General features: G+C 43.0%; 1 protein-coding gene across 1 annotated transcript; it reads left to right on the forward strand.

Moving 5' to 3' along the window:
* Window positions 1-294: 294 nt before the first annotated feature.
* Window positions 295-26,617, forward strand: CA4 (carbonic anhydrase 4). The gene is made up of 8 exons (XM_069971774.1): window positions 295-394; window positions 14,801-14,845; window positions 17,258-17,428; window positions 18,781-18,926; window positions 22,669-22,761; window positions 23,524-23,587; window positions 24,008-24,168; window positions 25,876-26,617. The coding sequence occupies exons 1-8, from the start codon at window positions 334-336 to the stop codon at window positions 26,053-26,055; spliced, it is 921 nt and encodes a 306-aa protein (XP_069827875.1). The 5' UTR covers window positions 295-333; the 3' UTR covers window positions 26,056-26,617.
* Window positions 26,618-27,891: the final 1,274 nt, after the last annotated feature.

Raw genomic sequence — 27,891 nt, forward strand, 5'->3', positions numbered from 1 at the left:
TACATCTGATAATTTGAGGTGCAGTAATTTACAATTCAATCATTTAAAAATCTGTAAAAACTTTTTTCTTAACTTTATTGAACATTTGTGTGAATTTGAGCCGATCATAGAAGAGGCCAACGACTTCCTTGTTTCTGCCAGAAATAACAGTATTTACAGTCACTGAAATCTTACAAGGATAAGCGGTGACATTTATTGTTGGAAGCAAAAGATATTGAGCAGAAGGAGGAGTTGTGAGGAGGAGCTCACCTTCCCTGGGTATAAGATGTGTCAGCCGGGATGGGATGTCAGTGGGAAGGTGGTGGATGAGTCCCAGCATCACTGGCTGCAGACATGACCCTTTCCTGCCTGCTCCTCTCCCTCTGCCTGTATCTCAGCACATCCTCTGCAGCAGGTAAGACGCTCTCCTCTCTTCTTTTCATGCTCTCTTGAATCTTCTTGATAAATTGCATTGTACTCAAAATCCGGACAAGCGTGCAAGTCCAAGCTTCTTAGCGGATTCACATATCATTCTCAGTGTAACCTTTCCTCAGGAAGGCTGATGATTACAATAACTTCTATAAAGATTTGACTTTACTGAAAGAGTAGTAGATTCTTGGAACAAACTTCCAGCAGATGTGGTTGGTAAAGCTACAATAACAGAATGTAACCTGCCCGTTTTATATATATATATATATATATATATATATATATATATATATATATATATATATATATATATTATATATATATATCCTAAGATAATAAGAAGGAAATACTAATAGGGCAACTAGATGGAGCGGGGGGCTTGATCTGCCAAAAATCTTCAATGTTTCTATGACAAAATAGTCAAAAATCTGCTCTGTATTCTATGTCTGTGAATTATGGAGCTAATAAAGCTAAATGTGAACTGCAGCTGAAAGTTTAGTAATTTCACCCCCCTTCTTATCTGTTAAATCTGTCACATTCACATTGTATCTAATGTAGTAAATATTATTATTATCTAATTTTTATCCAGACACAGAACAGTGTTATTAGAAATAAACTATTATTATGTTATATAACAGGAAAAAAAAAAAAAAATAAAAAATATATATATATATATATATATATATATATATATATATATATATATATAAAACTCTTATTCATTGTGCCAGATTTTTTACAGTATTTCCCCCTTTATGCAAAGTCTGCAGCAGTATCTAGGAACAATAGATGTAGCGATTTGTATCTGAATTGTGGACGGTACATACAATGACATGTATGTTCTTCTATTGTTATTGATGTCAGATAGATATAGTTTTTACCTTGCTGAGAATCACATAATCTAATAAACAGCTATATCTAAGCAGATAGGTTATAGCCTGTAATATGGGGGGGGTTACAGTAATAAGACGTGCGGAGCGGAGGAATACGTCCAGAAATCTCCAGGATACTGAGATACTTAGGAGGAGTTGGGAGTCATTACAGGAAACCCCGTCCGTTCTCCTCCATGTGGATAGGGATGGATCAGTTTCTGTCAATGTCACAATTATTCAGTCATTGAATTGTTCTGTTTTGTGACTCGGGGTCAGTGCACACGCCAGTCCATGCTGTAATTCATAGAGAATGGGCGGCTGGCGGTATATCCTCTGGAATTTATATTAATACTCGGGTATAGTTGATACCAGCGCCGCGGGGGTCAATAATTAACCAAGCTTCTTAATATTTCATTAATAGTGATGTGTCATAGTTATAGTGATGTCTCATAGTCCAGCATTATGTCCAATCTGGCGACATCATCAGCACTGAATGACTTTGGGGGGCAGGTAATGCACCCCACCCTATATATTGGCAGATTATTATATATATATATATCCACAGTGGTGCCTTGGATTAGGAGTATAATTCGTTCCGGGACTGCTTGTAATCCAAATCCACTCTTATACCCCATAAGAAATCAAAGAAATGCAGACAATTGGTTCCACACCCCAAAAAACAATGATTTATTATTCTGAATAACATGTAAAAGAGATGAAACATTCAGAAACAGCAGAGTCTGTGATATATAAGTTACTGTACAGTAATGGAGAGGAGGGGAAACACAAGGGCGGACAGAGACTGCGGGGAGTATGAGGGAATGAGCAGGACAGATGTGGGCACATACATGCAGCGCTCTCTGTCCAGGGAGAGAGGGGTTACAGCTATGGAGAGATTACCTCCACAGTCCTGTCCCCTGATGTAAGCCCCAGCCTGAAGTGGATCTGCTATGATATGGAAGGTGAGGGAGACTTCCTGGGGCAGAGTACAGGGCTGTACACCCCGCTATGCAGACCATACCCCTCCCCCACTCATCTCCCACCCAGTACAGGGAGCTCTTACACCAAAGCAATACTCTTACACCAAGTTACTATTCTGAAAAACTGTCAGCTCTTAAACCAAAACGCTCTTAAACCAAGGTACCACTGTATACTAAGCAGAGACATTGCCACAGGAATAAGCTGAAACAGCAACTTAGAGATGTGCATTATTCTGCAGGGGGGGTCCTATCTGACTACATGAACCGTATGACCGAGCAGCGGCAGCGTAGCCTTGAATGTCCCGACTTATCTCAGCAAGTGTCTCGGTTCCTATGTGTTATGTGTAACTTTAAGCACCTGCGTCCATTTTCAATATAACTCCTGATCACTATCCCATCCCTAAAATTTTTAACCAAATGTATAAGATACGTTCAGGATCTGTTATATACACATGGAATCTGAGAAAATATATACAAGGTATCGTTCAGACCATACCATGACAGCTTTGTCCTATTGGGTGACATTTTATGTATATTTATTAGGTACTTGAATAGGCGCTGTCATCAGACATGTCAGAAGTTACTGATCACAGCGGATCTCCCTGCTGGGACCCCCTCTGATCAGGATATATAATCGGGGAGAGAGCACAGAAGCGGGATCCACTCCCGTCCGGCCGCTCATTCTGTCAATATTTTCTCATAAACTTACATAGAAAATATATACGGACTACTCGGCCGGCCAGGGAGTGGATCCCGCTGCTGCGCTCTCTCCCCAATTATATATCCTGATCAGAGAGGGTCCCAGCAGGGAGATCTGCTGTGATCAGTAACTTCTGACATGTCTGATGTTATTTGTAGTGACAGCTACTTTATTTATTGTGTAAACATTATAATAGTCCAGTTCCTGTATATTTCCTGGAGTAGTGATTGATTTGCTTTCTAGCGGCGCTGGGTGAATTCCTGACATCTCTAGGAATACAACAAATGTCCGAGTCTTTCCAGATGAATGGGGGGTTCCATCTCCTCCGATGGCGCCAGTGCTTTTAGTTGGCCTTATGTATCACATTTACAGTATTCTGCCGTGTTTCATCAGGGGACGCTGGACCCCAATGGCAGAATGTGTCACTGTATAACATCACATCAGTCTGTATATCATGGATACAACCCAAGTCATAGTGCAGTGCAATACACGTGGTCACAATCGGAAGGACGGATCATTCTATCTACTGTCTATATGAAAGAGGGTGTGCAGGGAAAATTAGATGGTCCCCTATCCACTGGAGAGGGGACAAGTAAGAGATCCTGGGGGCCCGACATCTGTACCCCCCGCTGATCTCCATATCGCCCCCCGGCTGTGGTATGAATAGTGTCGTGCGTTCATCTCTATTGATTCCTATGGAGCCGCTGGAAAGAGCAGGGTGAGAACTTTCCAGCTTACTCAGCACTTTCCGGCACCTCCATAGGAAGGAATAGCCGGGGGTCGTGTGCCGTACCTGCAGCTATATACATAGAAAGAAGTCAGGGACCGATATAGAGATTGGTTGGGAGTACTGAGGTCGGACCTCCCCGCCATCTCTTACTGGTCCCGGATTCTATGGATTGGGGACAAGTTAATTTTCCCTGGACAACCTCTTTATCATCTATATATAACTGTATCTGATATCCGTCTGCCTATACACTATCCATGGATATGTCCTCTGTCCGTCCATGTTTTTGTAGCAGTAGTTGTATCGTAGTAGTGAAGCCGCTTGCAGAAAGGTGACCGATCATACAGAATAAGTCAAATTAGATCAAATGACATAAATCCCCAGGAGAGCGGAGCACATGGCAGCTAAGAATAGAGAAGGCCGCTTTGTTGGCTGGAGGTGCTGATGGTTTTGCTGTTTTGCTGTTTTACCCGCAGGAGCCGATCAAAATATTTTATTCTGAATAGAGAACGGGGAAGCATTGTCCTAGCCGACCCCAGGAAGGCTGCCAGAAGTCCGAGCGTTTAGGATAAATGTGTGTGTGATATGTATTATGTGTGTATTATGTGATGTGTGTGTGCAATGTGTGTATTATGTGTGTGTGTGATATGTGTGTGATGTGTGTATTATGTGTGTGTGATGATACCTGCACTATGTAACGATGTATAGGAGAGATAGACACCTGCACTATGTAACGTTACGTTACTACATGCTGAGAAATAGCTGCACGGATGTGTTACATGTATAATAGGTAGAATTATAGGACTATACAGTATATCATCAATGTAGGAACTTAAGTTGTGTGTTTTAGCACTGCGGAAGCCTTTGAAATTGTCACCTGGTGCACTGAATACTCTCAATTCCGCCCCATATATTAGATGGCATAACCCCATGTATATATAACACCATGTATCTATACTGTATATATAACACCATACATATATACTGTATATATAACACCATGCATATATACTGTATATATAACACCATGCATATATACTGTATATATAACAACATGAATCTATACTGTATATATAACACCATGCACATATACTGTATATATAACACCATGCATATATACTGTATATATAACACCATGCATATATACTGTATATATAACACCATGCACATATACTGTATATATAACACCATGCATATATACTGTATATATAACACCATGCATATATACTGTATATATAACACCATGTATCTATACTGTATATATAACACCATGCACATATACTGTATATATAACACCTTGCATATATACTGTATATATAACACCATGTATCTATACTGTATATATAACACCATGCATATATACTGTATATATAACACCATGCACATATACTGTATATATAACACCATGCACATATACTGTATATATAACACCATGCATATATACTGTATATATAACACCATGCATATATACTGTATATATAACAACATGAATCTATACTGTATATATAACACCATGCATATATACTGTATATATAACACCTTGCATATATACTGTATATATAACACCATGTATCTATACTGTATATATAACACCATGCATATATACTGTATATATAACACCATGCATATATACTGTATATATAACACCTTGCATATATACTGTATATATAACACCATGTATCTATACTCTATATAACACCATGTATATATACTGTATATATAACACCATGCACATATACTGTATATATAACACCATGCATATATACTGTATATATAACACCATGCACATATACTGTATATATAACACCATGCATATATACTGTATATATATAACACCATGCATATATACTGTATATATAACACCTTGCATATATATATATATATATATATATATATATATACTGTATATATAACACCATGCATATATATATATATACAGTGGTACCTTGGTTTAAGAGTAACTTGGTTTAAGAGCGTTTTGCAAGACGAGCTCACAGTTTTTCAAAATTGTGACTTGGTTTAAGAGCATTGCTTTGGTTTAAGAGCTCCTGGTATTGGGTGGGAGCGTGAGTGGGGGAGGGGCATGGCCTGCATAGCGGGGTCTACAGCCCTGTACTCTGACCCAGGAAGTCTCTCTCACCTTCCAATTTATAGCAGATCCACTTCAGGCTGGGGCTTGCATCAGGGGACAGGACTGTGGGGGTAATCTCTTTATAGCTGTAACCCCTCTCTCCCCGGGCAGAGAGTGCTGCTATACTGTGTCCACATCTGCCCTGCTCATTCCTTCATGCTCCCTGCAGTCTCTGTCAGTCCTTGTGTTTCCCATCCTCTCCATTCCTGCTATAATGTTCCTGCACTCACACTTAGCTATACACACTGCTGCTATAATGTGCTTGCACTCACACTCAGCTATACACACTGCTGCTATAATGTGCTTGCACTCACACTCAGCTATACACACTGCTGCTATAATGTGCTTGCACTCACACTCAGCTATACACACTGCTGCTATAATGATTATAAAATGATTTTTGGGGTGTGGAACCAATTGTCTACATTTCAATGATTTCTTATGGGAAAATTTGCTTTGGTAAAAGAGTGGATTTGGATTACAAGCACAGTCCCGGAACGAATTATGCTCGTAATCCAAGGCACCACTGTACTGTATATATAACACCATGCACATATACTGTATATATAACACCATGCACATATACTGTATATATAACACCATGCATATATACTGTATATATAACACCATGCATATATACTGGATATATAACACCATGCATATATACTGGATATATAACACCATGCATATATACTGTATGTATAACACCATGTAAACACTTGGGAATATATATATATATATATATATATATATATATATATATATATATATTGCAATATACAAGCTGACACAGAAAATCTGTAAGTGTCCCTGAATAGGTAATACCATGGATATCCGAGTCCCCTACAAAGTAGCCATTGTTTGGTTTGTGGGTATTTTATACAATAAGCTTTGTTTTCTATGGTAAATTATCAGTTTTAGCCCAAGGTAAGATATCTACAGGGAAAGATAGCAGAGACTTATCTGGAGCAAAGCTGTCATATCTAATCTCTACAGCCATCACATCCCCATTAATAAAACTGCACAAGGTTGTATTGGATTAATGCTGCTAACTCCATTACACAGGAGGCTGCGGCTGCATGGAGAATATGCCAGGATAACACTCACTGAATACATCTATTGTATAACTGCACCTATCTACACTGTGGGCCGCCAATCACAACTGTATACAGAAGAACCACTTTACGGATTATAAATCTCTTGTTGGCTTCAGGTAAAGTCACTAACTGGGATTATATACTGGAAGGGAAAGATTAGATCCTAACTAAGGAACTATCTATCTATCTCTCTATCTCCTATCTATCATCTATCTATCTATCTATCTATCTATCTATCTATCTCCTATCTATCTCCTATCTATCTATCTATCTATCTATCTATGTCCCACTAGGGGTGTTACTCCTGTGCACACCCTTTGCAAAAGTCTGTCCATTTTGTGGTCTTATTATGGTGAAAGTAGTATTGAGCATTGGCCACTAGATGTCGCTGTATTATGTATTGATGTATGGAAGCTGCACAGCTGAAGGATCACAAAGGGTTATTGTGTTTATGTGTTACCAGAATCTGTAGACCAGTAGGATTTCTGCTTTCTTCTTTCCTATTACCTCTCCTTTCTGTTCTTCTATTGCACTCTGTTCACCCAATCACAGTGCACCATACATGCTGTAGAGGAAGTTAGGTCCTTGGGTGGGGGAGGAGCAAGAGCTTTTCCGTTCGGGACGGTGTGGAGAAAGGACGCAAACTAGATAGCTCTCTACAGCAGTCTTGTCCTGGCCCTCTGCTAGGTCCCCAGAGTTCAGTCTTAGCCAGTACCCCGCATGGGTAGGACGCAAGACAGTACACTGTTACCAACCTTCTCACGAGTACCCACACAAAGCACTATGCAGTGTTAAACCTCTTAGGAGAGGACTAGCCAAAAGATAACCTAAACCCACGCCGTGGACAAGGAGAAGTCACAGAGCAGGACAGTATCCACTATAGAGCCATAGAGCCAAAGGGCCAGGAACTGATCCGGGTGGAGCAAAGTTGCAGTAAGCCTATGAACTTGCAGCGCGGGTGTCAGCAGGGAACCCTCAGCATTCCACTCAGCCCAGGTAACAAGGTCTGGGGCCTGTGTCACCCATTAGTATGGTTGGCCAAAGCTAGTGGGCATAAGGTGATATGAAGACTGAAAGCAAAGGTCAATACACTACACTTTTCTACTGTATCCTCCAACATCCCGGCAGAGCACATTACTACATGGGTTGGGACTCTCGGCATCCTCCTCTCTGCTACTCTACCTCAACACAACTATCTCCTACTCCGCACTTATCTCACAGATCTGATCGTCTTATGTTCAAGTCTGTATGGGAACTCTGTCAAGTGTATCAGAGACCTTCTGTATCACCTGCTGCACATTTACAGGTAGTAACCAACTCAGCGTTATCTCTGAGTCTGTGATCATTCATCACCACCTACGCAGCACTTACACCGCAACCTTGGGACACTTCCCCTTTCTGTGGGTGGCGGGTCCTACTATCCGGGAGGGTCATTACACCGCTCTGACTATCCGTTATACTTTGTAATATCACTTCATTAAAATAAATGTGTAATTCTTCATTTATACATCATCACAGATTGAGCGGCAGCAGTAAGGGATGGCACAGGCCCCTCTCTGGCCACCAACCTTTATGTTGGGAATGGTGCGGCCACTGCTTAGCATTGTTACTAAAGAGCAGCCCCCGCCCCTGTATACTGTATATTCTTATTATTATAATCTATAATCCAAGGGGAGAAGCTGCCTGACAATATAGCTCAGTGCGCTGTGCAGAGGCTGCAGCCCACAGCAATAGTGACAGCCAGCTTCTCCCCATGTATTATCGATTATAATATTAAGATACAGTATACAGGGGGGTAGTAGTAGTAGAAGACGTATAGTAGATGAGGGGAGTAGCAGAAGTGGGAGAAGTAGTAAGAGTAGTAGTAGCAGCAGTTGTGGGAGTAGTAGTAGCAGAAGTAGTGGCAGCCATAGTGGGAGTAGTAGTAACAGTATTGGGAGTAATAGTAGTTGCAGAAGTGGGAGTAACTGTAGCAGTTATAGGGCGGAGCGCCATGTCAGGTGCTCCCTCTCTGGTGATCTTGGGATCTCTCTCTTGCTCCTCCCACCAATCTTCCTTTGATTGGGACTGCTCAGGGCCCGGCTGCGGCTACCGCTGGAGGATTGTCTGTGTGCGCGGCAGGGGTTAAGCGGATGCGGCAATGGTGGATTCAGCAGGAGGTAGCTGTGGCTCCAGGCCTGGCTGAACTCAGAGTTCTAACTGGAGGGCACCAGTAACCATGACACCCAGGCCCTGAGCTCTGCTGCTCCCCCTGCAGGTCAGAGCACACTTTTTTTTTTTTTTTTTTTGACAACCAATTTGCGGTTTTTAAAAATAACCAAATTGATTTTCAATTTAAGGACAAATTAATCAAATGAATTTAATTAATCGCCCACCCCTAGCTCTTAGCAAATACAGCAGGACCCGCGCCTACTGACAGGCACAGAAGTCAGAGCTGTCAATCCTATGGACCCACATTAGGAGTGACATAGAGTATACTGCTGGCTATGGGCAGCCCAGAACCCTGTACTGCAATATCTGATAGAGCCAGAGGTTCCATCATCACAGGCCACTAACCTTTCACTAATATAATAAGAATTACACCAAACAATGGACCCGGATGGATCAGGCATGTGGCAATCACGGCTAAGTAACGTCCAAAACAGAGAGAGATTTCCTGACTCACTAGTAACTAGAATTCCAGATGCTGAAAGGTAGTGTGCTTGACTGGGTGCGTCAACATTGTGACCCTATTTTGGACGTGGCTTCTAAGGCTAAAGCTAATTTTCACCCTTTACTGAAGGACCTTGGAACCTTCATTACTGCTGCCCACCACCCAAATGTTCCAACAGGGTATCCAGGATGTATTTAAAGGAGAACTTGTATGTTCTTTGTAGATAGCTGTAGATGTCAGTCCGAGCACCGCAGCATTTAACTGTAAGTGTTTATGACGAATGCCAGGGGCTGGCGGGCCCCCTTGGTGCATGGGCCCCGTAGCAGTGGCACGGTCTGCCTATATGGTAGCTAGGCCACTGGACCCAAGAATAAAGTCAGTTTTTATGATAGAGGTGTCTTGTTATACTGTAGTAGAATAAAAGCAAGCTGTTCTTTTGTAGCGACGTGATAAAATATGTGCCAGGATATAGTGTATCAAGCTCAACTTTTTTGCAAATAATCTATTTTAGACTGTGAGAAGCTGGAAATAGATAAGCGTTTTCCTGCTGCTTTCTCTGAGCCTGAACAAATAACATCCACACACATATCAGGGGGGATTGGCAGGCACATAGGTTGGATATTCAAGCTGAAAAGTTTTGCATTTAAAACTAAGAAAGTGGTGGCCATGAGTAGCAAGGGCACAAATTTTCAAGGATTTAAAGGGATCATATCATCTTTTATGAAAGAACTATGTGGTGTCCCACCACGAGTGTTTCTAGTCTGAACAACTGTCGTAAAAGCCTTGCACTCTAAACCAAAGTGGTGATAAAGTTGTGTATGAGTCTCGCCACTAGATATAATCACTATGTATAGTCTTGTATATATTGTACAGCTGTAATCACTATAGGGTTACTGTCGTGTTATGTGATTGTGTACCAATGAGAGCTCTTTCCCTTCTACCTATCTCTATCCTCTTTTTTTAACACACTCTCTTCTCTACCACTCACAGTGACTTTAACACACCCTGTATGAAGTAGTCACATGGGGAGAGGAAGTGTAGCGTCACTTAGCTTAGTTCCCCTCTGATTCTCCGAGGAGTAGGACATACACAGATCAGGCATCCCTGCTGAACTTAGCCAGGGCCTGGCTCTGCCAGGTTCCCTGTCCTGGACAGACCAGCTGTGATGGTGGACAGACACATGTATGGAGAACGCAGAGATTTTCTTCTTCCAAGCTACACCTACAGACACTATGCAGTGCTAGGTCACTAAAAGAGGACAAGTCAGAGATCACCTCAGCCCACGCTGAGAACCTCTCTTAAAAGAGCAGGGTGGTATCCTAGACAGAGATAGACCCGGATAGAGCAAAGCAGCCATACCCAAGGCCTATGTACTTTATCTCGCAGCGCAGGTGAAAAACCGGGACACGCTCGGACACTTATCTACACTCAGGTAACCAAGACTGGGGCTTGTGTCACCCTTGTAGGACAGGTAACCCGACACTGCAGGGCATAGGGTTTATTTAATATATATACAACTCCCTGTAATTCTGCAGTAGACATTTCACGTTGAATCCCTGCTTGTTTGTATACCATCATAGACTGAACGTTTCTGCCCACAAGAGACCTTTTTCAACCGGGTATAAGTCAGTTGTGCAGAGGAAGAAAAAGATGGATGGTGCCTGACTGTATATCGCTGGTTCATGGCTCTGGCCATTTACTGATCCAACAATACGTAGTCGGGCACCATCCATCTTTTTCTTCCTCTGCACAACTGACTTATACCCGGTTGATAAAGGTCTCTTGTGGGCAGAAACGTTCAGTCTATGATGGTATAGAAACAAGCAGGGATTCAACGTGAAATGTCTACTGCAGAAGTACATGAAGCTGTATATATAATAAACCCTATGGCCTGGTCTGGTCAGTGTGCAAACTCTTTTCCCTCATAAAGTATATTAACCAATTGCATAAGTCGTGATAAAAATTCCATCCTAGAGGCCAGTGATTATTAGCTTTTAGTGATACCTACATCCTCCTTATAGGTGATCACAGTAGTGGTGGCTCCTACTACCCCCTCTCTATCTCACTCCTCACTTTCTCCTACACTAAACAACTCCCCCATCCTCTACTTCTATTACTTCTGTTACTTTAGACTGTACGACCTCCTCAGGTTTCCGGCTGCAGCTGAGTTGGTTCTTTTCAGCCCATTCTGCGATATCTGAGAGAAGCCGCAGCTACAAGGACTGTATCACCAGGGACAGCGTTCTAGGCTTCAGTGCCCAAAAGGGACCAGAGTCATCAGAAAATGAACTTATTTTTTTAGGAATTTGTGGTGTTTTTTTCTGATTTACTATTTATGGCTATGTTCACACTATGTAAATGCAGCGGAAATCATGGCCGTTGTTACACCGGCCGTGATTCCTGCGGCACTTTCGTGGTGCTGCAGCCTGAGGGGATCCCTAGCAGTGGCGTAGAAAACTGACATGTCAGTTTACAAAACCCTGTCAGTTCACACAATGGAGCGAGCAGCTCCGGCCGCATGCTCCATTGTGTGCTGTGGGGAGTCCTGATGCTGGCACGCACAGGACTGGCGCAGTACCACCCAGGATGATCTTTTCAGAGATCGGCTGTTCCGTGACCTGGCTCTTACAGAATGTGAACTTAGCCTATGTTTTAAAACATTAATTCTGATCATCATTCTTATCACTCACTTTGAAACTAAGCTGACACCTCCTGCTCTGTAAAGATTACTCTCTAGGAGTGTCCTGCTTATAATCACAGATGGAAACAGGTGAAACCCTTCACAATAGCTGAAGCCCAGTGCTTAGTACTAAAGTTTAGTAAAACTGCATGTACACCGCGCTGCCTCCTGAATGTAGAGTTTAGTACTGCTACATGTTCACAGCGCTGCCTCCTGAATGTAAATTTTAGTACTGCTACATGTACACAGTGCTGCATCCTGAATGTAATCTTCCTCCCTTTGCATCATTATCACCAGCAGCTGCAGCAGCAGTTCAGCGCTTAGTGTAACCCTTTCCTTGCTCTGCTGCTCCTGTTTCTTCCCTTAGTGGTGGCTCACTACTCCCTCTCTATCTCACTCCTCACTTTCTCTTATGCAAAACAACTACTTCATCCTATGTTACTTCTATGTAGACTTTACGACCTCCTCAGGTTTCCGGCTGCAGCTGAGATGGTTCTTTTCAGCCCATTCTGTGATATCAGAGAGTCCGCAGCTACAAGGACTGTATCACCAGGGACAGCGTTCTAGGCTTCAGTGCCTAAAAGGGACCAGAGTCTTTAGAACTATTTTTAAATCACTTTTTTAGGAATTTGTGGTGTTTTTTTCTGATTTACTATTTGGGTTTTAAAACATAAATTCTGATCATCATTGTGATCAATCACCTTGAAACTAAGCTGACGCCTCCTGTTTCATACATATTACTCTCCAGGAGTGTCCTGCTTATAATCACAGATGGAAACAGGTGCCACCCCTCACAATAGAGCTGAAGCCCAGTGCTTAGTACTACTGCATGTACACAGTGCTGCCTCCTGAATGTTATCTTCCTCCCACTTCATCATTCTCACCACCAGCAGCAGCAGCAGCAGATTAGAGCCTGGTGTAACCCTTTCCTTGCTTTGTTGCTGCTGTTTCTTTCCTTTCTGTACACATAGCACAGTGCACAAATAGTGTCCTATGTATCATTGCTGTGCACAATGCCAGGCCGTCCAGTCTTTTTACATTTTACAATTTTAATACAATATTAATTGATTCCAGGGCCACCATTGTAAGTTGGGGGACCTCTGTATTGTCATCAGCACTATTTCATGGCAGAGCAGACCCATCCTATGCTGCCCGAGCTCGGGGAGCTTAACAAAAATAGAATGATAGTGATGATTAGACTAGAAAGAGGGGTCCACGTACCTGTGAAGCAATTTGGGGGAGATCCATACCCCAGGGTTATTCTCTCCTATACGTCTGTGGATATGCACATATCCGCTTCAAATGGTCTTTAAAGGGTTATGCAGGGCTACAAAAACATGGCCGCTTTCTTCCAGAGACAGCATCGCTCCTGTCTCCAGGTCAGGTGCAGTTTGCAGTGAAGCTCCATTCACTTCAATGGAACAGAGTTACAAAACCTGCACCCAAACTGGAGACCAGAGCGGTGCTGTCTCTGGAAGAAAGCGGCAATGTTTTTGTAGCCCTGGATAACCCCTTTAACTCTGGTTAGGCTTTCTGATGGGAACCAGACTTGATAGTGCCTTAATACATGGATGAGACATCATTTATAATGTTCGCAGGACCCAAATAGAGAGGTTATTTATCTCCATATAACTAAAGGATGTTGCTATGACGGCATTCTTGATGTGTTGTTTGTTTTATAACGTTTTAAAGAGGTTATCCAGCGCTACAAAAACATGGCCACTTTTCCCCCTACTGTTGTCTCCAGTTCAGGTGCAGTTTGCAATTAAGCTCCATTTACTTCAATGGAACTGAGTTTCAAAACTTCACCCAAACTGGAGACAACAGTAGGGGGATAGTGGCCATGTTTTTGTAGCGCTGGATAACCCCTTTAATCTTCTATCTGTGTATGTGTTACAGTGGTAGTTGGGTCCTTGGGTCTTTGTAAGGGTGTATAGGCAGACGTTTGCTGGAGGTTTTGTACCAGCTGTTTGGAAATAAAAAGTTTTGATATGAATAAAAAAGATTAAAATAAATAAATAATAAAAAGTTTTGATATGAATAAAAAAGATTAAAATAAATAAATAATAAAAATGTTTTGAAAGCACGGGTAGACTTAAAGTATAGTCAGGCATAACTTAAAGGGAATCTATCAACAGGTAAGTGCATCCTAATGACATAACTTGCTGATAGAATCCCTTTAAGGGTGTGTTCACACGTACAGAATCCGCAGCAGATTTGATGTTGTGTTCAGTTATTTAGTTACATTGATATCTGCGCCGTCAAATCTGCTGCGGATCCTGTACGTGAGAATGCACCTTAAAGGAGTAGTCTGGGCAAATCGATCGAAGTGCTAAGGAGGGGGTGGATAAAAAAAAATTACCATGCACTTCCCAGGGGGGATGTACACGGCCATCATCGTTGGAGCATGTTAATTCTCCTCCGATTGATTGCCCAGACTTCCCCTTTAAGAACAATCAGGCATATACTCTTTATTTATGTGCATTATATTATTGCTGCTATTGTTTCTACACACATACTATAACCTGACGTTAATCTTGTCTCTCTTACAGAATGGTGCTATAACATTGAGGCAAAGACTAATTCTGCATGCACAGGTGAGAATCAATGACTAATGATCAGGTTGTCGGGTCAAAGGTCATAAACAAATCATAATAAGACCGACTAGCCAAGTATCTAAGAAATAAAGGTTAATCATTACATCTACATAACAAATCATCTCAGCACAGTGAAATCTCCTTTCATCCGGCCGCATACGTTTAGGACATTGTATGAAATATCATCTATCAGATTTGGATGTTTCAGCCTTGGAATCTTCTAGCTAAGCATTAAAGGAGAAGTGCGGCGACAATTTTTATTAAAGTATAGTATTGCCCCCCAAAAGTTATACAAATCACCCATATACATTTATTACGGGAAATGCTTATAAAGGGCTTTTTTCCCTGCACTTACTACTCCATCAAGGCTTAATTTCCTGGATAACATGGTGATGTCACTTCCTGGATAACATGGGGATGTCACTTCCTGAATAACATGGTGATCTCACTTCCTGGATAACAAGATGATGTCACTTCCTGGATAACACGGTGATGTCACTTCCTGGATAACATGGTGATGTCACTTCCTGGATAACATGGTGATGTTACAACTCCCACAGCTGTGCGGGCTGTGGCTGCTGGAGAGGATGATGGCAGGGGGACACTGAGGGACACTGATCATCCCTCTGCCATCATCCTCCCCAGCAGCCACAGCCCGCGCAGCTCTGGGAGTTGGGTCATGACATCACCATGTTATCCAGGAAGTGACGTCACCAAGTTATCCAGGAAGTGACGTCACCATGTTATCCAGGAAGGGACATCACCATGTTATCCAGGAAGTGACATCAACATGTTATCCAGGAAGTGACATCACCATGCTATCCAGGAAGTGACATCACCGTGTTATCCAGGAAGTGACATCACCATGTTATCCAGGAAGTGACATCACCGTGTTATCCAGGAAGTGACATCACCATAATATCCAGGAAGTGACATCACCATGTTATCCAGGAAGTGACATCACCATGTTATCCGGGAAGTGACATCACCATGTTATCCAGGAAGTGACATCACCATGTTATCCAGGAAGTGACATCACCGTGTTATCCAGAAAGTGACATCACCATGTTATCCAGGAAGTGACATCACTATGTTATCCAGGAAGTGACATCGCCATGTTATCCAGGAAGTGACATCACCATGTTATCCAGGAAGTGAATCCTTGATGCAGTAGTAAGTGCAGGGAAAAAAACACTTTATAAGCATTTCCCATAATAAGTGTATATTGGTGATTTGTATAACCTTTAGGGGGCAATACCATGCTTTAATAAAAAATTTCACCAAACTTCTCCTTTAAGGACAAGGCCGGGGTCACAGTGTGGTTTGACAATCTGTTTTTTCATCTGTTTTATGAAAAAAAGCATGAAAAACTGATGTATTTGAGTGCATTCATTTTGATCCCTTTTCCTGTTGTCTTCCATTATTAAAAAAAAAATATCAAAAAGCATTGACCACTTTTTTGTGTGCGCTAAAAAAACCCAGATGCGTTTTGATTATTTTTTTTTTTTTATAATGGAAGGTAATGGAAAAAACGGGTGCACAGAAATACATCTGTTTTTAATCCATTCTTTGCATAAAACTGATAAAATATACGTATTGCAAAGACGCAGTGTGAACCCAGCCTAAGACTAGACACTTTTCTGAAAAAAATCCCACAAAAAATGACAGTTTTGGTGATTTGGTGTTTTGTTTAGCTCAAAAAATGCTGCGGCCGGCTGTTAGCTGGGAGATAGTGGGGAGAATAGAATTCACCACCCACAGGACAGGTATTGCTATGGGTTTTTTAGGGCAGTTTGGAGTTTTTCATCACGTTTCTTCGTTTCTAACCTTCATCCGTTTCCATGTAGTTTGTAGTTATATCCTTAAGCTTATTGGGCGGTTTGGAGCCCTGGGGGCAGGACTACCCGCAGCTGGCCAGTCCTTCCTAATTAATATTGTTGGTGTGTGCCGGATCGGTGCTCCGAACCTCCCAATTAGCCTGAGGATATAACTACAAACTACAGAGAAACCTAGCCGAGGATGAAGGTAAGAAAGTCCCCTTCATCCTCAGCTCCCTAGGAAAGGGATGTAATAGGGATGTATCAGCAGGCTGGATGTGCCTAACCTGCTCATAGTTTATCCTTGGGGTTACATTATGGACATTGTCTCAGTTCCTTCCTCATGATTCCTGGACTGTGGTGGGCTTCCTCGGGGGGGCAGACATGGATTCTGCTCTTGGATAAATGACAGTCCGCGTCTTGCAGTATTCACTATTTACCAGTGTTTATATGGGGGCGCGTTATTGTATCAAGTGTCTTATCTAACTGTCCTATGTAACATTGATGTATTCTGGTAATAAAATGTCCCCCCCCCCTCCCCCCACTCCATCCCCCCCAAAAAAGAATGAACATAATTCCATATTTTTATCCCAAGGGCCAAGCAAGTGGAGTGACATAAGTGGGTATGAAGCCTGTGGGAAGAGCAGCCAGTCCCCGATTCATATTCTTACCTGTGAAGCCGAGTTTGACTCGAAACTGAAGCCATTTAAATTTGAAGGATACGACAAAGAACAGGAATGTTTATTAAAAAATAATGGACATTCCGGTGAGTTCCGACCTATAGATATTTACTTTGCATTATATCACATCTCTATATATTGTATTGTGATGGGATCAGCCGTTAATAAAATACTAATCTCAAGCATGAAGATCGTGGATATAACAGTTGTGTATGACGTCCTTCACACGGCCGCCATAGTGGTTTCACAGTCCATAAAACCAGGATTTGTGACAGACCTCCCTCAATTGCAGACATATTTATTTTACAGTGCAAGGGGCCTTAAAGTCTTTGTAACTTAAGGGTATGTTCACACTACGGAATGGCCGTGCCATCCTCCTCACCATCCTCCTGGCACGCCGTCCAGCTTCTCTTCTGTCTCAGCTTACTGTATAGGCAGAATGATCCAGTAACGCCGCCCTCAATGGAAGTTCCAAGCAGTTTGTTCTGTTTCACTCTTTTAACTGTGTGGACACCTTAAAGGGGTAGTGCACCCAAAAAATTTTTCTTTCAAATCAACTGCTGCCATGAAGTGCCAGAGATTTGTAATTTACTTCTATTAAAAAATCTCAAGCCTTCCAGTACTTATCAGCTGCTGTATGCCCAGCAGGAAGTGGTATTATTTCCATTCTGTAGAGCAGGAGAGGTTTTCTATGGGGATTTGCTCCTTCTCTGGACAGTTCTTGACATGGACAGAGGAGGCAACAGAGATCACTGTGTCAGACAGGAAAGAAAACACCACTTCCTGCTGGACACACAGCAGCTGATAAGTACTGGAAGGCTTGAGATTTTTTAATAGAAGTAAATTACAAATCTCTGGCACTTCATGGCAGCAGTTGATTTGAAAGAATTTTTTTTTGGGTGCACTACCCCTTTAAGGCTATGTTCACACTACGTAAAATAACGGCTGTTGTTTTCACCAGCCGGATTTTTGCGACCAAAACTACGGCCGTAGAATTGCGATTGTACGGGCTAGTTGTGAAACTACGGCCGTTGTTTAATTTTGATTCCTAGCATGTTTATTAACGGGATGAAACAGGTCATTTACTTTAAATACTGCGCCCAGCCCGAGAAACCACTCAGAAAATGTTTTACATCACAATCAAGTTTAATTCGGCAGATATAAATTTTACGTTCGTGGCCGCATTGAAATCCACGCCTGTTGTTGCAGTATTAACGGCTGGAAATAATTGACATGTTCATTTTTCATGGGGCTGTATAAACAACGGCCGTTATCTGATACGTAGTGTGAATTTAACGACCGTAGTTACATTGCATTGCAGTCATTATAGGAACCTCAAAACAACGGCCGTAGTTTTGCAGCGCGGACAACGGCCGTTATTTTATGTAGATATGGCTGCTTATTAGTGGTGTTACTGTTGTTACTGTTTTGTCCCTAGCTGAGCTGGCTCTAGACGGCCACCAAACTATTTCGGGAGGAGGACTCTCAGGTACATACACAGCCAAACAACTCCACTTTCATTGGGGCAGCATCGACAATCCAGGATCAGAGCACACGTTAAACGGAGATAAATACCCCATTGAGGTGAGATTATATTATTGTATTATTTCCATTATACATATCAGTTGCTGATGTAATATATATATTTAAATATGACGAAATATATAAATTTTTTAAAATACTAAGTGCCTATGCATCACATTGATCACAGTTGCTGTTAATATGCTGTCAACATAATGGATTCTAGTTGTAGGACAAAAAAAAAAACAGAACCGGCAAAATAAATAATAATAATAATAATAAGGTTCCTGTGCAGGACTCTCTAGGTAACAGACCTGGCAGAGGTGGATCATCTGCTCACCATTGGTAACCAGAGATGGCTAAGGGGTTAAATGCTTCCAGCCAGTTCGCTTGTCTCTGCGTAGAGATGGCGGCCCAAAGGTTGTTTATTCTTAAAGTCACTGAAAACCTTTTTGAAGAGGCCAAATAATAATAAGAATCTTTATCTGGGCCGTGGTGGTCGCTTCCTGGGATGTTTCCTATTTATAAATATAAAAGACTGATAGCGGATAGAAACATCTCGGAATCTCCCTGGCGGCCGCCAGGAAAACACGGAGCAATGGCGTACATAAAAGAGAGGCGATCCTGTTACAGAGATTAGGCTGCACAATGCTGCCCACAAATAAACAGCGGCCTGACGCTATTTCCCTTCCATGTCCTTTCCTCAGCGCTCAGACAATTCTTTACCCACTTGTTGCTAACAATGTTGTTCCTACGACTACTACCCCACTACGGAAAAAACCTTCCTGTGCAGCCAATTATCCACCAGTCTCCAATCTCTCCTTCATCTCTAAACTCCTAGAACGTCTGGTCCACTCTCGCCTAACCCGCTATCTCTCTGATAACTCTCTTCTCGACCCTCTACAGTCCGGCTTCCGAACCCTTCACTCAACTGAAACTGCTCTCACCAAGGTGTCAAACGACCTCCTGAAGGCCAAGTCACAAGGAAACTCCTCCATGCTGATTCTCCTGGATCTCTCAGCAGCGTTTGACACCATAGACTACCTGCTCCTCCTCTCCATGCTCCGCTCTATCTGTATGTGACACCATAGACTACCTGCTCCTCCTCTCCATGCTCCGCTCTATCTGTATGTGACACCATAGACTACCCGCTCCTCCTCTCCATGCCCTGCTCTATCTGTATGTGACACCATAGACTACCCGCTCCTCCTCTCCATGCTCCGCTCTATCTGTATGTGACACCATAGACTACCCGCTCCTCCTCTCCATGCTCCGCTCTATCTGTATGTGACACCATAGACTACCTGCTCCTCCTCTCCATGCTCCGCTCTATCTATATGTGACACCATAGACTACCCGTTCCTCCTCTCCATGCTCAGCTCCCTTGGCCTCAAAGACTCCGTTCTCTCCTGGTTCTCTTCCTACCTTTCTGACCGCTCCTTCAGTGTATCCTTCTTGGGCGCTATGTCTTCTCCCTTACCTCTCTCTGTTGGGGTTCCCCAAGGATCAGTCCTGGGTCTCCTCCTCTTCTCCCTCTTTACAGCCCCCATCGGACAGACCATCAGCAGGTTTGGTCTTCAATTTGGGTCTAGCATAACCCCCAGACACCCAGTTATACACCTCCTCCCGTGACATCTCCCCTGCCTTCCTACAAAATACCAGTGACTGTCTATCCGCGGTCTCTAACACTATGACCTCTCTGTTTCTCAAGCTCAACCTCTCTAAAACTGAACTTCTTGTACTCCCTCCCGTTAACCAACCCAAACCCAACATCTCACTCTCAGTCTGTGGTACTAGCATCACTCCTGTGCATCACGCTCGATGTCTGGGGGTTATGCTAGACTCGGATCTATCCTTCACTCCCTATAGCCAAGCTCTTACACGCTCCTGTCATCTTCATCTCAAAAACATCTCCAGAATCCGCACATTTCTCACTGCTGACACCGCTCAGACTCTGACTGTCGCCCTCATCCATTCCCGTCTGGACTACTGTAACTCCCTACTAATCGGTCTTCCTTTCTCTAAGCTCTCCCCTCTCCAGTCTATCCTGAACGCAGCAGCCAGGCTCATCTTCCTCTCCAGCTGTTATACTGACGTCTCCCCCCTGTGCCAGTCACTGCACTGGTTACCCATTAAGTCCAGAATTCACTTTAAACTCCTCAACCTCACCTATAAATCTCTCCACAACTCTGCCCTCCATACATCTCCTCCCTCATCTCTACAACTCTGCCCTCCATACATCTCCTCCCTCATCTCCACAACTCTGCCCCTCCATACATCTCCTCCCTCATCCCCACAACTCTGCCCCTCCATACATCTCCTCCCTCATCTCCACAACTCTGCCCCTCCATACATCTCCTCCCTCATCTCCACAACTCTGCCCCTCCATACATCTCCTCCCTCCACAACTCTGCCCTCCATACACCTCCTCCCTCCACAACTCTGCCCCCCATACATCTCCTCCCTCATCTCCACAACTCTGCCCTCCATACATCTCCTCCCTCATCTCCACCTACCATCCTTGCGTGCTCTGCGTTCTGCTAATGATCTTACACTAACCTCTTCCATAACCTCTCACTGCGGCCTCCAAGACTTCTCTCATGCTGCACCAGTTCTCTGGATTGCCCTACCCAAAGAGCTCAGACTCGTACCCAGTACTCACAGTTTCAAGCACACCCTGAGGACTCATCTTTTCAGGCTTATACCATTCTCTAATCTTGTTCTCCCTTCTGTTGTCTCCTCACTCTGTACACTCTCGCGAGCAGGCCTCGTATTTATGATGTATTTTTATTTATTCTAATTTAATTTTATCAGATGTAATTGTAACCTCTTTACTGAGTGTTAAAAAAAAAAAAAGTGCTGTGGAATCTGTTGGCGCTATACAAATAAATAAATATTATTATTATTATTATTACTATTTGTTCCTGGGTCTGAGGTTCGGCGCTGGGGTCGGAGGGCAAAGGGGTCACCTGCTATCTGGTTTATGTGAAACATATTTAGAGGGTCATACACAGAATTCCTGGCAGACAGAAAAAGGACACATTTAGTCTCATCAAGTGGCAAAGGGGATGGGACCAAACAGGACTAGGACCCCTCTATAGTAGGTAGAGATGAACGAACTGAATCTTATGAAGTGGAATTAGTTCCAAACTTTTTGCAAGGTTTTTACGGAGTTCATAAAGATGGCATCTGCACAATTTAATACACATTAAAAAAGGGGTACGCTCTTACCTTCCTGTGCTCCCCCAGTGTCCTCTTACAGGTCTCAAATGTCTTTAGCTGCCGCCGGCCCACTCATCCAATCACTTACTGGGATGGGACTGCAGCATGACCAGTGATTGGCTGAGCAGACTGTCACGTTCATCTGGGTAGTGACAGCCTGCTCAGCCAATCACTTAACACGACACTGTCTTGTCACAACCAGTGATTAACCTAGCAGGCTGGAAACAGTTGCGGGGGACATTGAAGAGGTAGGACACCGGGGGTAAGTATTAATGACACACAGGTAAGTATTAATGATCAAACTTGCTGAACTGTGCAAAAACATCTACAGTGCAATCATTTTGCTGTTTTTACTTCAGTTCGTCTAAAGTTCAGAGAACTCACAGAGCCAAACTTTTGAAAAGTTCCCTCATCTGTAGTAGTAGGGCCCTGTAGCCCCTGTATTGCCTGGCTCTGGGACCCCTGATGTAGAGAGATGAGCTGTTATATATATGTTATATATGTTGTTATGTATATGAGCTGTGATCAGGATGCCGCTCCTGTACTCTTCATATAATAATTTTTCCTTTCTCCTCTCCCACAGCTTCATGTAGTGCACACACCCAGTGCCGTGCGCTCAGAACCTGCTGGAGGCTCCACAAGTGGGGGTTATGCAGTACTCGGATTCTTTATTGAAGTAAGTAAATAATATGATTGGGTCATAAATCTTCAGATCACACTTGTCAGGCACCTGAGAATGCTTATTTAGTTGCAGTTTTGCTGTTCCATCCAGATGTCACCCTTTGCCATGCATGAGGGTACAAGGTGTGCTGAGCCGTCTCCCCATTGGGCAGGGAAGGCAGCTGTCTGGGGGCCCATCACTCATAGGGGGCCCCTCTGCGCTCTGAACTGACTGTAAAACACTGACAAAGGAGTGATGAGCTATTCGCTCCTCTGTCTCCTCTTGTAAGAACCGCAGGCTATTCTTACCTCTCCGCACTCCCCCCATGTCCTCCTGCACAATTTTCCTGCTTTTACTTCCGAGACAAACTTGTCTAAGCAGTGACTGCCTGCTTAGCCAATCACTGACTGAGACAGGAGAGGGCTCCAGCCAGTGATTGGCTGAGCGGGCTGTCACTGCCAGACGAGTCCGTCTCAGAAGTGGAGGTGAGGTCATTCAGCTGGGACCCGAAAATTCTGCAGGAGGACACCGGGGGAGCGCGGAGAGGTAAGCATCACCTGGACGGCCACATATTCACAGTTTAACTTCAGCAGAATTAAGGCATTCTCATTATCAAAGAGAATAGAGAACAAATGTCCACTGAGTGATCGGAGTCGCGGCACATCCTAACGCTGCATCTTAAGTTAGGATTGTGATTTTAGTTCAGCGTCAGGGGAATAGAACAACGTCCCGCTTCTTTCCAGTATTTTTTACTCTGGATTTTCATTCTCTTTGCAGGAAGGTCCAACTAACGAAAATTACAATGGGTTAATTAAAGGCTTTGACGACATCACCAATAACGGTAATTACGACCGTGAACGTTTTCTGTGACTAAATGTTCAATAAGTAATAAGACAGACTTTCATGTATTAGGATTGCTTGAGGTTATCAGTTTAAAGGAGAAGTCCGACCTCAGGGTGATCCGCCATCTGACCGTCTCCGGGACCCCCGCCGGAAAGGATTTTCTCCTGAGTTTTGATGACGTCACGACTTGGGGGAGAACGCCTGCTACGGTTGATGGACTGGCCGCTCAGCCAATCAGTGACTGGAGCGATGTCCCGTCCCATTCACTGACTGAGCAGCCTGTCCGTCAGCCGGGTTATGGTCAGTCTTTAGCCGCAGGGATTGACATGCTGGGTCAGGAAGGTGCGGATTATAGGATTACTGTAACATTGTAACAGTCAGAAAACAATATAAACACAACATTTTTTTTGTATTATAGGAACCAATACGACTGTATCTAAAGTAAAGCTACAAGATTTGATTCCGAAAGAGAACCTGACCCTGTTCTACAGATACCAGGGCTCCCTGACTACTCCTCCATGTGACGAGACTGTTACTTGGACCGTGTTTGCCCAAACTATAAAGATGGATAAAACTCAGGTGAATACTGTAATCTGGGAGATTTATGGTTCTGCAACCCTATGCAATTCTTCTATTGAAGTGAATGGAGCAGGAGCTTAGATATCACACACAACCTAAGGGCGGATGTGGTTCTGGTTTTACAGGAAGAAAAAAACATGGCTGCTTGTATTTTTATTTTTCATTTTTTTTGCAGTCCTGGATAAAACCTTTAATGTAATAAACCATAACTAGGAATATTACCAATTAATGGGAAATCGTCACACTGCAGATTTTTAACCCAAATATAAAGGAAGGATTTTTGGTTTCCAAACAAACCGCTGTGTATGATGGCGGCCTGAGGCTGTGTTCCCACTATGGGATTATATCGGGAAAAGGCAGCCATGAAAATGACGACTACACATAAGGATCCTGATCCGTAGTGTGAACAAAGCCTAAAGGTGCCGCCTTCTTTGTACAACTGCATCTTAGATTTCAGGCATCGCCACTGGAGGCATGTTGGCTGGACGTGCACCATGTATCTATATGTCACTTACACCATATTCATATTTAGTTGAAGTTCTCAGTAACAACTTACTGGTTTCAGATCTGTAATTTACATCCGTTCTCCAGTACTTATCAGCTGCTGTGTGTCCTACAGGAAGTGGTGTATTCTCTCCAGTCTGACACAGTGCTCTCTGCTGCCACCTCTGTCCATGTCAGGAACTGTCCAGAGCAGCAGCAAATCCCCATAGAAAACCTCTCCTGCTCTGGAAAGTTCCTGACATGGACAGAGGTGGCAGCAGAGAGCACTGTGTCAGACTGGAGAGAATACACCACTACCTGCAGGACATACAGCAACTAATAAGTACTGGAAGACTGGAGATTAAATAGAATTTAAAATATATGTAAATGACAAATCAACAAAACTTTCTGAAACCAGTTGATTTAAAAAAAAAAAAAAAAAAGCTAGAGTATTATTTTAACATTAAGGCTATGATTACACAACGTACATTTTATGACAAGAATGACCGTTGTTTTCAATTAAAACAACGTCCGTTCTATTCATTGTGAAATGGGTTGCATTGAAGTCAATGAAAACAACGGCCGTTATTCATACAATGTATTGAACAACAACTGCTGCTTGATTGAAATAAAGAGCCTGTCCATTATTTCCCGCCGTTGCTTGCGTGTTGTGTGAACATAGGTCAAGGCTGTAAATATTGTAAAACCTTCACACTTACGAAAGGAAAAAGAAAAGAACAAAAAGATGGCGCCTCGGCTGATCCGAAGTTCCGTTGTTTTTACCTCGTGGGATCCCAGCCCCAACCTGTTTTTATAGTGATTACAGATTGTTTATGTAAAAAAAAAAATTTCAAGGCTTTGCTACTTTTGGTCAGTATTTTGCACACAATACAATATGACCTGTACTACCGTATTTTCCGGCGTATAAGGCGACCCATGACTTTTAAGCAGATTGTCAGGGGTTCGCCCTATACGCCGGAAAAATCTTAACCCCTGCCTGACCACAGCCCATTTTTGAGCCGTATGGGGCGACCATACCCGGCGTATAAGACGACCCCCGACTTCTAAGACTTTTCGGGGTTAAAAAGTCGTCTTATACGCCGGAAAATACGGTACTTCTCTGCCTATTTATATACAACAATATGTAATTTTGTGTGTAGTATAAGAGCCCTCCTTTATGGTATACAGCATACAAGACAAGTTTATGTTTTTTTTTCTCTACAGATTGGCGCTTTCTATACAAAACTAAAATACAAAAGTGGGGACGCCATGGCCGAGAACTTCAGACCTATCCAAAAACGGAACGGTAGAAAAATCACCACTTCGGGCGCGGACATGTTACTGTCTCAGGCGAGATATCTGCTGATCTCATTGTTTGTGTTTTTTTTAACATCGATATCTTAAAGGGGTCTCCGCCTCCACCTTAAACTCAGGTCGAGTTGGTGCATAGTAATTCTTCCAGGTTGGATGTAGCGGTGGGCGTGATGAATCCCGATCCCTGCCCGCTGCGTCTGTCTCCTCCTCCTCACTTTGCACTAGGTTGACAGCTCAGGCATAGATGTATAAAGAAGACCTCCGCAGATGCCGCACTGTATTATAGCCATGTAGACAATCACAATGTAATTATGTAATAGAATAAGTATACATATGAATACATTCAAGTTGATAGAATATCTAAGTTATTTTTCCATATTAGTTATTTAATGATCCAAAGTAGAACAATCGATCGGGGAGAATAACAATAGGCAACGTTTTCTATTTTTAAAACTATTTAAATAAAAAAGCTGAAATCTCAGGTCAATATATTGTAATTCTTTTCATACCTCTAATGATGCCAAGTATTATTATTTGTCGTTCCCACTGAAGATAAGAATGTAAGCTCCGAGGGGCGAGGAAACTGTGACGGAATACAATGTAGATGATATGTAAGCACAATGACTCGTACTAATAAACTCCATTACTATTACACCGGACTCTGAGACATTGCTGGTTACTGATTCTTCTGAATTTCTATTTCAGATTAAGGAAATCTGCGTTGTTATATTAAAGGGGGAAAAAATTCTTTTGAATCAACTGCTTTCAGAACGTTGTAAAGATTTATAATTTGTTTAAAAATCTCCAGTCTTCCAGTACTTATCAGCTGCTGCATGTCCTGCAGGAAGTGGTGTATTCTCTCCAGTCTTCCAGTACTTATCAGCTGCTGTATGTGCTGCAGGAAGTGGTGTATTCTCTCCAGTCTTCCAGTACTTATCAGCTTATGTGCATTGGATTGTTCCAAAGGAAATGGCACCAGCAGCTGATTTTCTCTGGTATAATACGGACCATATAATGGCTGCTAGAGATCAGCCAATGCTGGGAGAAGCTGCATCCAGTCTCCAGACCTGGGGGAGGCTGTGGACGTTGTGTATATAGACTGGACCTGGGGGAGGCTGTGGACATTGTGTATATAGACTGGACCTGGGGGAGGCTGTGGATGTTGTGTATATAGACTGGACCTGGGGGAGGCTGTGGACGTTGTGTATATAGACTGGACCTGGGGGAGGCTGTGGATGTTGTGTATATAGACGGGACCTGGGGGAGGCTGTGGACGTTGTGTATATAGACTGGACCTGGGGGAGGCTGTGGATGTTGTGTATCTTGTGCATGTAAGGTTGGTCTACAAAATGAGGATGCTGGGACTTGGGGAAAACATATTTAAATGGGTAAGTAACTGGATGTGTGATAGAAAACAGAGGGTGGTCATTGATGGAACATACTCTGATTGGGTTTTAGTTACTAGTGGGGTACCACAGGGGGCAGTGTTGGGTCACAGTTTCTAGTGGGGTAACACAGGGGTCAGTGTTGGGTCACAGTTACTAGTGGGGTACCACAGTGGTCAGTGTTTGGTCACAGTTACTAGTGGGATACCACAGGGGTCAGTGTTGGGTCACAGTTACTAGTGGGATACCACAGGGGTCAGTGTTGGGTCACAGTTACTAGTGGGGTACCACAGGGGGCAGTGTTGGGTCACAGTTTCTAGTGGGGTAACACAGGGGTCAGTGTTGGGTCACAGTTACTAGTGGGGTAACACAGGGGTCAGTGTTGGGTCACAGTAACTAGTGGGGTACCACAGGGGTCAGTGTTGGGGCCACTTCTTTTTAATATTTTTATTAATGATCTTGTAGAGGGGCTACAGAGCAGAATCTCCATTTTTGCAGATGATACTAAACTGGGTAAAGTAATTAGTGCAGAAGATGATAA

This window comes from Dendropsophus ebraccatus, chromosome 5, assembly GCF_027789765.1.
Source record: "Dendropsophus ebraccatus isolate aDenEbr1 chromosome 5, aDenEbr1.pat, whole genome shotgun sequence".
Classification (NCBI taxonomy): domain Eukaryota; kingdom Metazoa; phylum Chordata; class Amphibia; order Anura; family Hylidae; genus Dendropsophus; species Dendropsophus ebraccatus.